We start from the raw sequence: 15,509 nt of genomic DNA, 5'->3' as shown, positions 1-15,509 counted from the left end.
GGTAACAGGTTTGTAAGAGCACAGTCGGGCTGCAACAGTAAAGAAAGTCATCACAGTTTTATCTCCGACACAAAGACGAGTCGAAGCTTAGGGCTGTTGACACAAAGAGAGAAAACACAATTATAACACGATCACATGAGATAAACAATGTCATGCGTTCTTTGTGATGTCCCATTCATCTGCGTTGTTGCTCGTACTCGAAGCGATCCCAGTTAAGTTATTCCAGAGGGGACGTTGTGGCAGCTGCGTTGTAATTACAATGTTTCACATCATTTTTTACAATATGGCTCAGACAGCAAAAAAAAACAACATCTTTTGTGTTCGATGACTGAATCGATGTCAAAGCTCAGCGCTGGAAAAGCAAAAAGACACGCGTGATGATTTATTGTGATTCTGACAACCCGTCTAACTCAGCCACTTCAAAATCCTTCTCCCTTTTGAAGCCGGCCCTTTGTGGTGGACGTTCGGCTTTTATCAGATATCAGCCGTTTGGAAAATAAAACCCAGTGTGGGTTTGTGACGCGCTCGTGTCAGAAGTTGCCTTGCCTTGTCGAAGAACTGCCGCAGGGCCTTGTGGCACTTCCTCTTGTTGCAGACTTCGGCGGTGGACACGCGGCTGGTGCAGGGGCTGATGTAGGCCGAGCGGTACTTCTTACACGTGTCGTTCAGGTTGCAGGCCTTGGCCGCGTTCAGACAGTTGTTCTCTCTGGCTACTGCGGGTTCACCTGGACATGGAGAGTGAAGAGGAGGCAAAGGGGGGCGGGGACAGGAGAGGAGGATGAGGAGAGGAGGGAAAGACAAGAACAAGATTCAAGATTCAAGAAGCTTTGTTTATTTATAAATGATTGTGCGGTTTCAATACAAAGGTTTCAATACAAAGATGAAAGGATCCGAGTGACAATAAGCATAAAAACATAAATCAAATCAAAATAAATCAAATAATAACTAAGTGTGACAGAGTGCAACAGACATTGTCGTTAAACGCAGGTTTATACAACAATACAACACTACGCAGCGTGCAGTTTCGCACCATCTCATCTCATCCTCAGCCTCTTATCCGGGGTCGGGTCTCGGGGGCAGCAGCTTTAGCAGGAGACCCCAAACTTCCCTTTCCCGGGCCACATTAACCAGCTCTAACTGGGGGATCCTGAGGCGTTCCCAGGCCAGTGTGGAGATATAATCTCTCCACCTGGTCCTGGGTCTTCCCTGAGGCCTCCTCCCAGCTGGACGTGCCTGGAACACCTCCCTAGGGAGGCGCCCAGGGTTCATCCTTACCAGATGATCCTGAACCACCTCAACTGGCTCCTTTCAACACAAAGGAGCAGCGGCTCTACTCCGAGTTCCTCACGGATGCTGAACTTCTCCCCCTCTCTCTAAGGGAGACTCCAGACCCCCTCCTGAGGAAACACATTTCAGACGCTTGTACCCGCAACCTCGTTCTTTGGGTCCTGACCCAGCTTTCATGACCACAGGTGAGGGTAGGAACCAAGACTGAGCGGTAGATCCAGAGCTTTGCCTTCCTCAGCTCTCTTTTTGAAATGTATGAAACAAAGGGTGAGAATCGATAGGATTTCATCGAGAACATGATGTAATGGCTGATTATTCAGTGTTTGATCAAAGACAAACGAAAGAATGAAACAAACAAACAAAGTGAGTGAGAGGAATTTGTTTCTTTGAACAGAATCTGAATATTTAATCTGCCTCAAACACAGCTGTGACAGACGTCTTAAATACTTCATTAAACAAAAGCAAACACGACTCAAACTTCACGGCACTGGAGACTTTATCTCCATCTCTCCGTCAGCAGATGGAGTTTGCTCACAGGATGATAGGAAATATGGTTTAGTCGTGACGAGAGCCGACTGAACCGTGTCCACAGCACGAGCAAAATCCATCCATTGCGGACTTTCACTGAAATCTGTTCATGAAGACAACAGACTGAAACACTGGTCCAACAAAGACCGGATCAGCCCTGTTCAGGGTCCTGGGAGAACCTGAATCAGCCTGTGAATGTTCTCATGTGTCCAGGTCGTCGTTCTCCTCGAAGCAGTTTCAGTCAAAAGCAACTGGACTTGGTTCTTTATCTATGAAGACGTTTCACCTCTCATCCAAGAGGCTTCATCAGTTCATGTACACATCTGACCAGGCTGGGACTGGACCAGGACCAGGCTGGGACTGGACCAGGACCAGGCTGGGACTGGACCAGGACCAGGACGGGACTGTACCAGGACCAGGACCAGGCTGGGACTGGACCAGGACCAGGCTGGGGCTGGACCAGCTGCTTTTGGTAAATGGACTTGTACTTATAAAGCACCTTTCTAGTCTTCTGACTACTCAAGGTGCTTTCACAGTGTTTGTCACATTCACCCGTTCACACAGACATTCACACTGACGGCAGTGGACATCTACAGACCATCTAATCTAACCATTCACACCACATTCACACACCCATGTGCAGCACGAGGAGCAATTGGGGGTTCAGTGTCTTGCCCAAGGACACTTCGACATGTGGACCGGGGGAGGTGGGGATCAAACCACTGATCTCTCGAATGGAGGACGACCCAATCTGCCACTGAGACACAGTCGCCTTTTGACTGAAACTGCATTGAGGACTTTCATAGGGATAGTACCATGTCGTGATAAAAAACGATTAAAGTTTAAAAGACACACGGCACTTCATGAAACCCAAAGATGAATCAGTAAAACTGAATTGGACTCTAGGTGGAGAGAATAGATCTCCACTCTGGCCTGGGAACGCCTCAGGATCCCCCAGTTAGAGCTGGTTAATGTGGCCCGGGAAAGGGAAGTTTGGGGTCCCCTGCTAAAGCTGCTGCCCCCGCGACCCGACCCCGGATAAGAGGCTGAAGATGAGATGGATTGGACTTTATCGACATTGTTTTGTAGTCGTTAAAAATTCAGAAAAAATTGCAATTTATCAAATTACTTTCAGACAATTAACACTGATCAACAATTGTCCACTGGCCAAATGGCTTCAGAATGATCCAGTTCTGCTGGTGAGTGAAGCAAATGTACTCAAACATGTGCAGCCTGAAAGATCCAGGGAGACGCAGCACGGACGAGTCATCACAAACAGAAGCAGTTCAACTCCCTGAGCCGCACGATTTCCACCACAGAGACAGAGAGAGAGCCGCACAAGGATGTCTTAGTTAAACTAGATAACACACTGTTCTGTGTGTGTGTGTGTGTGTGTGTGTGTGTGTGTGTGTGTGTGTGTGCGTGTGCGTGTATCTATGTTAATGCAAACTAAGAACACAAGACTCCATTTACAGTCTCACTTGAATCAAACAGTGGCTCTCATGTACACGGCCCTGCTGGCTAACCAGGCGTGGATCAGTGTGTGAGTGTATGTGTGTGTACAGTACAGTATGTGTGTACAGTACAGTGTATGTGTGTGTACAGTACAGTATGTGTGTACAGTACAGTGTATGTGTGTGTACAGTACAGTATGTGTGTACAGTACAGTGTATGTGTGTACAGTACAGTGTATGTGTGTGTACAGTACAGTGTATGTGTGTGTACAGTACAGTATGTGTGTCGGCAGTGCAGTGCCTTGCTCATCTGTCCGCCTGCACTAATTGCCAGTGTTCTCCTTGATCCGCTATCAATTAACATTTCCAGAGCCCCCCCCCCCCCCCCCCCCCCGTGAAAATAGAGCAAAAACAGCGTTTTCTTTCTTCTCCTCTAACGAGCGCCAATTAAAACAGGCGAAGGCCGGTGAGCTAAACGCACAGAAGCTATACAGAAGCTGTATAAGCAAGTGTGAGTGTGTTGTGTTGTGATGGCAAATAATGTGCTAATAAGATTCAACACATCAAGGGAGGGGGGGGGGGGGGTTAATGAGGGGCAGAGACATGATGGGGGTGTGGGTCGATGGAGAGGTTGCTGTTTGTTCTATGAGGAGGAGTCATGATCTGTAAGATGTTCATCTATTTATGTTTCTTTTAACTTCCTATCCATCAAAGAGTGATGGTGATCGATCACATGACCCACTAATGAAAGCACTATATTTGCTGTTTTGGTCGAGAAGTATAATCTGAGTGTGTGCGGAGACTTTCCCGTGTTAAAAGCGTTTGCGCCGCACAGTTTTTACGTCACTCCCCTTTTCTCCTCGGATCTCAGATCAGTGCAGAGCGTGTGAAGGCATCACGCCGCATCACGCAGGTGAGAGCTGACGATCGCTACCCTGACTCCTCCAGATGGATCGATTCTCATGTCTCTGCAGATCCATCTGAACTCTGGTTTAAAGATCATTGTGAAGGGGTGAAAATCCTGGTTTCTGATTGGATAAACCATCTGTCTGTCACCAACATACGGGTCAAATCCACCAATCAGATGAGTGAAGCGTGTGACGTGCTAACAGCGTGGAGGCAAAGCTCAGAAAGGAAACAACATGTGGGTAAAGGAGATTTTCCCTTTGTGTTTAACGTGAATTTACGGATCAAAGGCCCAATTTCAGGAGCCCGGTCCATATTCAACAGAAGGATCCAGAGAACAAAGAGTTAGCGAGCAGCTCGCTCCATAGCTGCTCATCTCATCCGTGGAAGCCTCCATGTTGTTTACACTCAACAGTCTCTTCTGTTTCACTTCAATCCACCAAAGAAACCAACACTGATTGGTTCGGGCGCTTGGTCAAACTTCTCCAAACTTTCTCTGCCGCACGTCACCAGACTGATCTGAGAGTAAAACACAACGGAGCTCAGAGATCAGCGCAGAACCAACGTAACTAAACTCGGAGCAGAGCCACCTCTGGTTCACTCCTTCACCTCCATCACTTCTCTCTCATCCACCTCCACTCTTAATGCATCGCTCCCACTTTACAGCCCTCATGCCCGCCTTATATTTCCTCCTGACCCCCTTTCCTCTATCCGTCTCTTCTCTTTGGATCAGTGCTCTTAGGGATCAGACACACGGACTTCATACGTTGCTAACCCTGCATTTCTATCCCCTGGGCAGCTGAGCGAGGTTTGTGTGTGTGTGTGTGTTTATGTTCGACTCCCTCTTGGCATCGTTTGCCTCGTTTGAAAGGACTGGATCAACAGTGCATCCATGTTTCATGTTGGCGAGCACGAGACCTCCTGTGGGCGCTGAAGCCCGGGAGGCTCAACCCCCTTAAACATGTTACATGTTTACCATCGGAACGATCCGGAAACTGGGCACAGATCAGCTTCATCTTCTTTTACTGCGTCGACATCGCAGAGATTTTTATTTTTATTTATTACCAAATAACAGAACCGAGGAGCACAGTGTGTTTGAACACACAAATACACACACACACGCACATACGAACACATACACACACGCACATACGAACACACACACACATACGAACACACACACACACACACACGCACACACAAACACACACAAGCACACACACACACACGAACACACACACACAAGCACACACACACACGAACACACACAAACACAAACGAACACAGACACACACACACGAAAACACAAATATGAACATGCACACACACGAACACACACACACGAACACACGCACAAACACACACACACATACGAACACACAAGAAAACACGCAAACACACACACACAAACACACACACACAAACACACACACACACACAAACGAACACACACACACACACACACGCAAACACACACACACATACGAACACACACACACACACACAAGCACACATACGAACACACACACCCACACACACATATACACAAACACACACATACGAACACACACACACACACACACACACACACACACAGTATATTGTCTATACCCTCCTGCGCCCCTAGTGTCAGCCAATACATCTGCTGAACTCCCATTGCACCCCTGGCAGATGGTATTGTCTATCTCACACACACACACACACACACACACACAGACACACACACACACACACACACACACACACACACACACACACCCTGACAGGGCCCACACAGAGTTGGAGGCCAGGGCCATCTGGAGGCCTGGTGGGGGGAAGGCGGCCCCCCCACTGGCTCATGTTTCCGATTCAGCCTCAAATTGATTATCATGTCGCCTGCTTCCTCCAGTCCCCTAATTTCAATTACCATGGGAGGCAACGGGGGTCGGATCCTGACCTCACCCGCCTCTGTACCCCCCCGTACCACTCCTTAACTCCTCATCTTCTCCACGGCGAACTCCTCCAGACTTCCCTTCCTCTCCAAAAAGCCCCCCCGCCCGCCCCCTGGTTTCTGTTTCCTCTCTGCTCCTCTTTCATGTCTTTAGTGTTCTGGGTGTACTCCAATCATTACCTCCCTTCCTCGTTCTCCATCATCATTAGCCATCTCTAAACTTCTCTCTCGTGGCTCCCATCTCTCTCTTGTTCCTTCCCGTGTTTCCCCCTCTGCCATCTGTCCTTTACTTTTTTCTTTTGGAGGAGTCATTTAATGGTCTTCAGTGGCCTCGCCGCATCTGCTCATCAACTCCCACGTGTGTCAACATTCACAGAGTCAACATCTGAAGTGCACCTCTGCTCCGGTTCGTCTGCTATTAGGTTTTGTTTTGTCCCATTCGTCCAAATATGATGTTAAGACGATCATTGGGCCTCATTTACCAACAATTCTGATGATTAAATTCACACAGTTTGGACAAAGATGCTCACATTCACCGGTGTTTCTCAGGTAAGAAGATGCTTCACCAGGTGAGCGAACAGCTGATGGGTTTTATGTCCACACCTGTCGCTACTAAATGTGACAGATGTTGCAAAAGTGCATCCACTTCAGACCTGTTTAAGGTTCTTTTCCCCTCTCTGTGTGTCTCTCAGTTTGCACACAGCCCTGCAGTCTCACGCCCTTTTATGGGGATTGTCGGGGGCGTTTACCTGCTGATTAGGATCATCTAGAACGCGCTTTCAACTTACCGTGTTCTCTGCACTATAAGACGCACCTAAAAACCTTCAAATGTCTCGAAAGCCGCCTTATAATCCGGTGCTCCTTATATATGGACCAATATTGAGCCACAACAGGTCTCAACTACGGTGAGCAGCCGCCGACTCTATTTTCCCCCGTAGAAGAAGTAACGCGCGGTGCATGTTGAGACATACGACTGTGTGAAGCGTGCCGTTTCATTTCCATGTGTGTGTTTGTGTAAAGAGCCCAAAATGGCTCCTGTTAAGAGACACGCTTACGACGCAGAGTTTACACTCAAGGCCATTAGTCACGCAGGAGAACACGGGAATAGAGCAGCAGCCAGAGAGTTGAACATGAACCAATCAATGGTGCCGAAGTGGAGGAAGCAACAAGACGACCTGCGCCGAGTAAAGAAGACTAAACAGAGTTTAGAGGGAACAGAGCGAGACGGCTGCAGCTGGAGGACAAACTCCAACAGAGGGTTGTTGAACAGAGAGCAGCAAGTAGAAGAGTCCGTACGATCACTATTCCACTGAAGGCAACAGTGCTAGCACGCCAACTTAGCATCAATGAGTTTAGAGGCGGTCCTTAACGTAACCCCAGCCTCGACTGTAGCGTCTGTTCTATGCGCCTTATAATGCGGTGCGCCTTATATATGAACAAAGTGTCAAAATAAGCCATTCATCGAAGGTGCGCCTGATAATGTGGTGCGCCTTAAAGTGCGGAAAATACGGTACAAGGAAACAGGATTCATCGTTATAGAAGCAGATGTATGAACGCGGTTTAATAACACGTCATGAATCCAACGTTTCTTAAGAACAGCTTTAAGAAAAACACAAGAAGATAGTGTTGAAAGTTGTTCTTTTTGTCTTTAAGTAAAGTCTGAACCTGCGATTCAGCTTCTGTTGAGATGACGACCAACAGGAAGGAAGGTCATGGAACTGGGAACACGAACATCCATCCAGACCGAGTAGCTTTCAGGGTGCTCCAAAGTGGACTGAAGAGTCTGTCAGTAAAGTTTTGAAATGATGGACGCACTACAAAATATCGTTAAGGCCCATCATCGACCCAAAACCCCTACAAAACCGTCTGTATATGTTCACAGTCCCTATGTTCTGGTCATTGTGGCCGCGCTGTTGCCCTTGAGCCTCGCTGTTGTCACGGTGAAGATGTTTTAAATACGCCCTACACACACCGACGTCCGACTTTGTCATTGTCTTTTTCACACCGGTCCAAAACAACACATCCCTGCACTTCATCCGAGCCAAACGAGGGTTAGCGTGGGGGGGAACGGGGGTGCACTTGACAGGTGTGTTTGTTTCCACCACTCGTAACTCTGCAGCAGTGGAAAGAGCAGTGGCTGCGCTCTGTGCCACGGGGCGACCCACTGTAATTCACAGCCTCTTTGTTTGCTAAGTACAATAAATGTGCAGGGATTTGTCCTGGTGGCGTGGCTGCGGGGGGATTACAGAACAAACACGCCGACGCCCAGGGGCAGCCAGACATCGTCCGGTGAGAGGGGACGCACGGCATAAACGAGAGCTATTAAACGGATACACACTAACATTAGCAAGCTGCACACACACAGGAAATACGGCGAGCAGTGCTAAAACAATAAATCAATTAATCTCTTACACTGTTGGTGTTGGTAGAAAATGATTTGACAACTTTATAGAATCAATTAATCATTCAAGTACGTCCTCAAGCAAACTTAAGAAGCCACTATAAGAATTAGCAGCTTATAACTAAATGTTCGGGACTGGGTCTGAGGAAACCCACATGAATTCTGGGAACTTTTCATGCGACCATGAGCCGCCATGTGCACGTTATCGACACGTCCTGTGAATCTGAATCTTATATAAATATTAAAAAGGAGATGAGAATAAGAAATGTGTTGAAAGGAGCCAGTTGAGGTGGTTCAGGATCATCTGGTAAGGATGAACCCTGGGCGCCTCCCTAGGGAGGTGTTCCAGGCACGTCCAGCTGGGAGGAGGCCTCGGGGAAGACCCAGGACCAGGTGGAGAGATTAGATCTCCACACTGGCCTGGGAACGCCTCAGGATCCCCCAGTTAGAGCTGGTTAATGTGGCCCGGGAAAGGGAAGTTTGGGGTCCCCTGCTGGAGCTGCTGCCTCCGAGACCCGACCCCGGATAAGAGGCTGAAGATGAGATGAGATGAGTCTTTAAGAAAGCTATTACTACTGGAAATGATTAGTCAGCAATTTTATGAGAAAAACTATTTAAATGTAATTGCACGGTGGTGTGGTGGTTAGCACTGTCTCCTCATAGCAAGAGGGTTCCTGGTTCAAATCCCAGCTGGGGCCCTTCTGTGTGGAGTTTGCATGTTGTCCCCGTGTCTGCGTGGGTTTTCTCCGGGTTCTCCGGTTTCCTCCCACAGTCCAAAGACGTGCAGGTGTTGGGTTCATTGATGACTCTAAATCACCCGTAGGTGTGAATGGTTGTCTGTCTCTGTTCGTCTCTATGTGTCCTGTGATAGACTGGCGTCCTGTCCAGGGTGGACCCCGCCTCACGCCCGATGTCAGCTGGGATCGACTCCAGCCCCCCCACGACCCCGACAGGGACAAGAGGTCAAAGATGAATGAATGAATGGATGCGGCAGTAGCTCAGTCCATAGGTGACTTGGCCGGTTCCCTGTGTGGATCATGAGCACTGGTGCCAGTTCATCTCCTGGGCACTGCTGAGGTGCTGTTGAGCAAGGCACCGAACCTCCAACTGCTCGGGACGCTGGTCACTGGCAGCCCCCTCGCTCTGACATCTCTCCATTAATTACATGTATATAGGTCCTGTTTGTGCGTGTGTGTATTTCAAGCCTGTGTGTGTGTGTGTGTGTGTGTGTGTGTGTGTGTGTAACATGAATAATAATAATAGAGTGAGTCCGTTGCGGGACTAAAAAATTCTTCTTAGGGGTGTTACCATATCTGAATCTAGATCAATGTATCAATTCAATGATCAACGATTTATTATTATCCATGAAAAGTGAAGATTCATCATCTTTATGATGCGCCTTTATTTTGAAATCCCCACTTTAATACTGATTTTTTACTGTTTTTATAAAAAAAAGAATATTATATTTGTCATCGTCTGGAAATAAGTCGTCAAATAACTATTTTTTTATCGTGAGTTGATACAAAATAGTCTTGTGGCCGACTGTGAAATAAGCAAATATTACACTGCTGTCTGAAAAATCACTATAAAACAGTCACTTGTTACATTTAACCTAATGAATGTGCTGTGTAGCCCACAGATGTGCTCACAGCAGCTATGTGTCTTTTTTTAACAGCGTATTTCTTGTAGAACAAATATCAAATCTGGCGTTTTCCTCCATATTACATTATAATATTGTCTGCTTGTTATTGTGTGATATGATTTAATTTGAAATCCGTGGCACATTCGTCTCAGTGTGGGAAATATTGACTGAATATTCACAGTTTGGGTCTTGATTTAAAATCATTATAAAGTGTAAGCTTCATTCGTCCCGTCCTCGTCGGCACACATCTTGATTATTCATTGTGTAAATGACTTTCCCTGCACCTCCTTCTCCCACTCTGAGAAATTACAGCACCGTCAGATTCAATAGGAAAATCCAACATAATAAACGAGGCCAGGGGTCTCTTCCCTGCGAGTCTGCTCTCTCTGTTGATTATCAGTGGAGAGTTACACTGTCATCCGCTTTAATGGGCTCCTCCGCGCTTCAAAGTGCAACACAAGCAGAAATATGGAGTGGAAGTGAAGAGAGAGAGAGAGAGAGAGAGAGAGACTTAAAGGTTTACTTGTCTCTCTTTGCCTCTCCTTCTTTCTCTTCTTTCTCTTCAAGCTTTCCTGATTCTGCCGGCTTTCCTCCCCTCACTCTCGCTCTTTTCTCTTTTCTGTATGGTTAATAACCCCCCCCCCCCCACCCTTCCTCCAAACACTGTCTCCGTGCAATAAAGCCACATGGCGCTCGGAGCAGCAAATACCATAACTCTCAGTTCCTAGTAATTGATCCCCGTAGTGCAACAGTCTCTTTCTCTCTTCCCTCTCTTCCACTTCCATCACCTCTCGCCATCTCCACCAACATTTCCCCTTGAATTCATTGGGCTTTATTGGCGCGCAGTCCAATAAAAATCTGCCAAAGACAATTATTTATGTGTGTCCCATTAGACCCCGTCCATTTTCCCTCTCTTGACATCCCATCTCACAGCAACGTTATACTTCTGCCTTCGCCAACAAACCCCCTTCAACTCTTTCCATCCGTCCAGTCCCGCTTACATTTGAAGCCAGGTCCGAACACAAGGGCTCACCTGAATACATCTCATGCTTGCGGGAGCTCATCAGCTCTTCCAATTTCATACATAAAACTTATTTTCCTGCCTGAAATGTACTTTTTTGGTCCCAGTTGCTCGTCCTCAAACCTGGGCTTATGTGCTGGAACTGATGGAGGAGTGGGAGCACAACCTTTGGCGAATCCTACGTGTTGGCAAAAGAAAGTTTCCCTCCTCTCAGCTTTATGTTCCCCTCTATCCCATCCCAAAGTTACACCCCCGCTGAACCCTCTCGGTCTACCTTGTAATATAAACAAGCTATTAGCTGTGCCTCTCATGGCTGAGTGGTTACCTTCAACACCTCTGGTGCTAGATGTGCTGAGCCCCGCTGGCTTGAATCCCAGCTGAACTTCCCCGACTCTGAATCTGTCCCAGCTTTTAAACTGTGAGTGCTAAAGAGTGAATACTAAAATGCTTCATGTTCCTATTTATTTATGTTATTTGGCTTTGCTCAAAATACCCAGAGCCATCCAGCTAACATGTCATCATCTACATTTGACATTAAACAGCACGGCTGAGCCTTCTTAAATTAACTACTGAGCTAACATCACTATAGTAAACGTAATAGTGAGCTAAACTATGACTGATCTCTCCCACCAGCACTACCAAGCTACCCAGCTAGCATCATAACCTGTGCATTTATTGGCTACATGCTAGCAAACAATTGATCTAACATGCTTTAATGAGCTAACAGGCTAACTAGAAAGCAGTTTTCAGCAGTTGATTGCAAGACTCTTTCGCCCCTGCCAAGAGTTTCATTACGGCATGTGTAGTTTGTGATACTGGACGCCATGTTGATAAAAGGCCATCGCACACAGAGTCTGTTTAAATTTAAATACAACCTCACGTTGTGTCAATTACGTTTACAAAAGCCTTAAGAGAGTTGTTTGACCTCTTATCCGGGGTCGGGTCGCGGGGGCAGCAGCTTTAGCAGGGGACCCCAAACTTCCCTTTCCCGGGCCACATTAACCAGCTCTAACTGGGGGATCCTGAGGCGTTCCCAGGCCAGTGTGGAGATCTAATCTCTCCACCTGGTCCTGGGTCTTCCCCGAGGCCTCCTCCCAGCTGGACGTGCCTGGAACACCTCCCTAGGGAGGGGCCCAGGGTTCATCCTTACCAGATGATCCTGAACCACCTCAACTGGCTCCTTTCAACGCAAAGGAGCAGCGGCTCTACTCCGAGTTCCTCACGGATGCTGAACTTCTCCCCCTCTCTCTAAGGGAGACTCCAGACCCCCTCCTGAGGAATTACATTTCAGACGCTTGTACCCGCGATCTCGTTCTTTCGGTCATGAAATTAAAAAAATGTATATTAAAAAATAAACTCTTATAGATGTGCAAAGGCCGACACTCTGGGACGAGCTTAGAAGACTAAAAGTAAAATGTATTCTGTGTTTGAAGCAGACGTCCTGTAGCACATTCGACAGAGCAAAACCGAGACAGAGAGGAAGGTAAAGGAAACTTTTGAAAAAAAGAGAGAGGAGTGTGGGGGGAAGAGAGCGAGGGAGAGAATCGCTTTGGCTCTCCACAGTGATGAATCTCCAGCGAGGCCTGTTTCATTACCCGTCTGCCAGTGTGGAGATCAGCCGGTAAGAGCAGGCCCTGTGGGGCTGCAGCAGAAATATATGGCCCTTTAATAATCTCCACAAACACGTTCCAGAACAGTATTGTACAGTGCACCAACCCCCACATGGCTCCTCAGCTGTCTGGGACCTGCTCTCTGAACATTGTGTGTACTCCTACATCACATCCTCTGACTTCAAGTCTGCAGCAAACACATGGTTTCTGTTCATTAGAACGATAACGTGTCAGGCTCTGTCCTGCGTGGGTATACAGGGAAAGGTACATCCCACGAACATGTCTGAGGAATATATGGCTGTTTTTGAGTGGGCTAACACTTACAGGTGCATCTCTCTCAATGCAATCGCCAAAGGAGAAGAGGCACAACCTGTGGCGTCACCTGTTGACAGCTGCTGTGAGTCTCTTGTGTTACGCCACTGAATACAAAGAATCAATCATTTAAAAACCAGATTATCACAAAAAACAAAACAGTACCATAATCAACAATAGGTTTAACAGGATTCAAAATGTCCTGTGATTTTTCCAAATTCAGGAACAAACAGAGCAGCTGTTCCTAATTCCTCCTGGGAACACTGCCACCCCTGCTATCTGCGTTACGCTCTGTTTATGCGTCCTCATAGAACCAGGGTTACATCCAGGTAACTTCAACATGAAAACGGGTTTGAAAACTGGTCCAGTTTAGTAACGTTACTTTCACTAGATCACCTGTTTCTCACAGACTTGAGCAGAAACGGCCGGATGACTACCTCCAACATGTTGGAACATATTCACAGTGTTGGACCCTTTGCACTCACGTTCAGACGCTACGCTTTGTAAACTCGATATCTGTCTTATACCATAACTCCCTGCTCATTTTGGAGGTAAACAAATTAAGCACAGGCAACAGGAGAGCGAACTCCTCAGGCCTGGACTCCGCTGTCCACTCACATCTCAAGGAGAAAGCCACTCCTCTGAGGACAACAATGTCCACATCCTGGACGGAGAGGAGGTGGTTTGAAAGAGGAGCAAAAGAAGCATCTATGCAAAAGTAGAGAAACCATCGCTAACCAGAGGAGGAGGTCTGAGACACCACTTATCTCCAGTTTACAATGCTGCCCTTTCATCCCTTCATCCAACAATCTAACCTCAAAGAACAACTGTTCACAAACGTCCTCCTGTGACTCCAACCACTGTCGTTAAGACTCAATAGAGAACTTACGAAGCCCAAACCAACTTCCCACCAATACTGGACCCGGACCAGGACCAGGACCAGGCTGGGACTGGACCAGCACTAATGAAGTCCAGACCTACTTCCACCAACGACTGCCACTCTAACGACGACCGTTGGCACTTGGAGCACAAAGGGTTCCTGTGACATCATCTGCCTTGTGAGAGGTTAAATACCTGGATCCCCACACCAGGTAGTTGGACCAGTCCCAGCCTGGTCCTGGTCCTGGTCCTGGTCAGATGCGTACATGAACTGATGAAGCCTCTTGGATGAGAGGTGAAACGTCTTCCTACACAAATAACCAAGTCCAGTTGCTTTTGACTGAAACTGCTTTGAGGATAACGACGACCTGGACACATGAGAACATTCACAGGCAAATTAAGCAAAGTGTGTAACTGTGGTTATGGCAAAACTGGTTAATCCCAACATCCCTAATCATTGGTGCTGCTTCAGTCACAAGTAGAACAGTGACTAAAAGTCCGATCGATACTGAAGGACGGCAGCTCAATCAGCTGTCACTGTGGAGTCTGGATGAATAGATCAGGAGGATTACCATCAGTCTGATGTGACAAACAAACAAACATACGCCACACTCTCTTTAAATCCTCCAGCCTGACTCAACTCTCTTAACCTGAATGAGAAATAAGGACTAATTTATGGATCGGTCTCAGAGGATCAAGACGGAGATTTGAGTCCAAAGCAGATGAACTCAAAGATAAAATGTGACAGGACGGCTGAGTGGCTATAGAGACAACCAGACCTGCTTAACTGCCCTGGAGCGAGACTCTAAATCTCTCAGAGATCTACAGGCGTGCAGTTAAACGCTGCACTAATAATTAATTACTCATGAATAAATGCAGTATCGAGGATTTTATTCAAGCACAACCCAGCGTGCTGATCCTTCCTAATGGGCATGTCACCTACAGAAGCCCTATCCGTCGACCAGAGTACTTTGACAAGTTGCATGTGGTTGTTGTTTGTCTAACCTGTCAGCTGTCAATCATCTCTCCTAGCTCCTGTCAGTGTCAGTGCGCAGACAGGATTTGATAATGGCTGGCAGGGTCAAAGGGTGCGTCAGAGCAAAGACGTGTCACGCTGAAATCATCTCAGGGTCTCATCTTTTTATATCCTCTAAATATCTGAACTGTTTCCTCGTTGCTTTTTAAGCCGCACTACATCATCGGCGCTGTCACATTCAATTCACATCAATTTTCCACTGATGGTAAAACAACAATGTGTAAACTGTGTGAGCTCTCTGGATTATCCAAAGCAACCGGGTTTTACACTTAGGGCACGTCGCCGCGCACACATACACACTCCTTGGCGATCAAAACGGAAATCCTTAGTTGCTGGGCTGATGGTGGCCGAAGGGTGCAAAGTTAATGCTAGATTGCTAGTTTCCCCGACCAATCACCGCTTAGGGCGCACTCACACTGTCCTTCCGTCCCGGGCCAAAACCGGTTTCTCAGCTAAAGCCTAGTGCGTTTGAGCAGTGTGAGTGCAACCGCTCCGCGCATAAC

At 47.3% G+C, this 15,509-nt stretch overlaps 1 protein-coding gene across 2 annotated transcripts in view; it reads right to left on the bottom strand.

Moving 5' to 3' along the window:
- The window catches only part of gfra1a (gdnf family receptor alpha 1a), a 128,003-nt gene that overhangs the window by 31,134 nt on the left and 81,360 nt on the right, over nucleotides 1-15,509 (bottom strand). For both annotated transcript variants that reach the window (XM_083923392.1, XM_083923393.1), the window contains one exon: nucleotides 547-725. In XM_083923392.1, coding sequence (XP_083779518.1) covers nucleotides 547-725 — 179 coding nt within the window. The remainder of the gene's footprint in view (nucleotides 1-546; nucleotides 726-15,509) is intronic.

The sequence above is a fragment of the Echiichthys vipera genome (genome assembly GCF_963691815.1).
Source record: "Echiichthys vipera genome assembly, chromosome: 11".
NCBI lineage: Eukaryota > Metazoa > Chordata > Actinopteri > Perciformes > Trachinidae > Echiichthys > Echiichthys vipera.
This window is presented reverse-complemented; position numbering and strand designations above follow the sequence as displayed.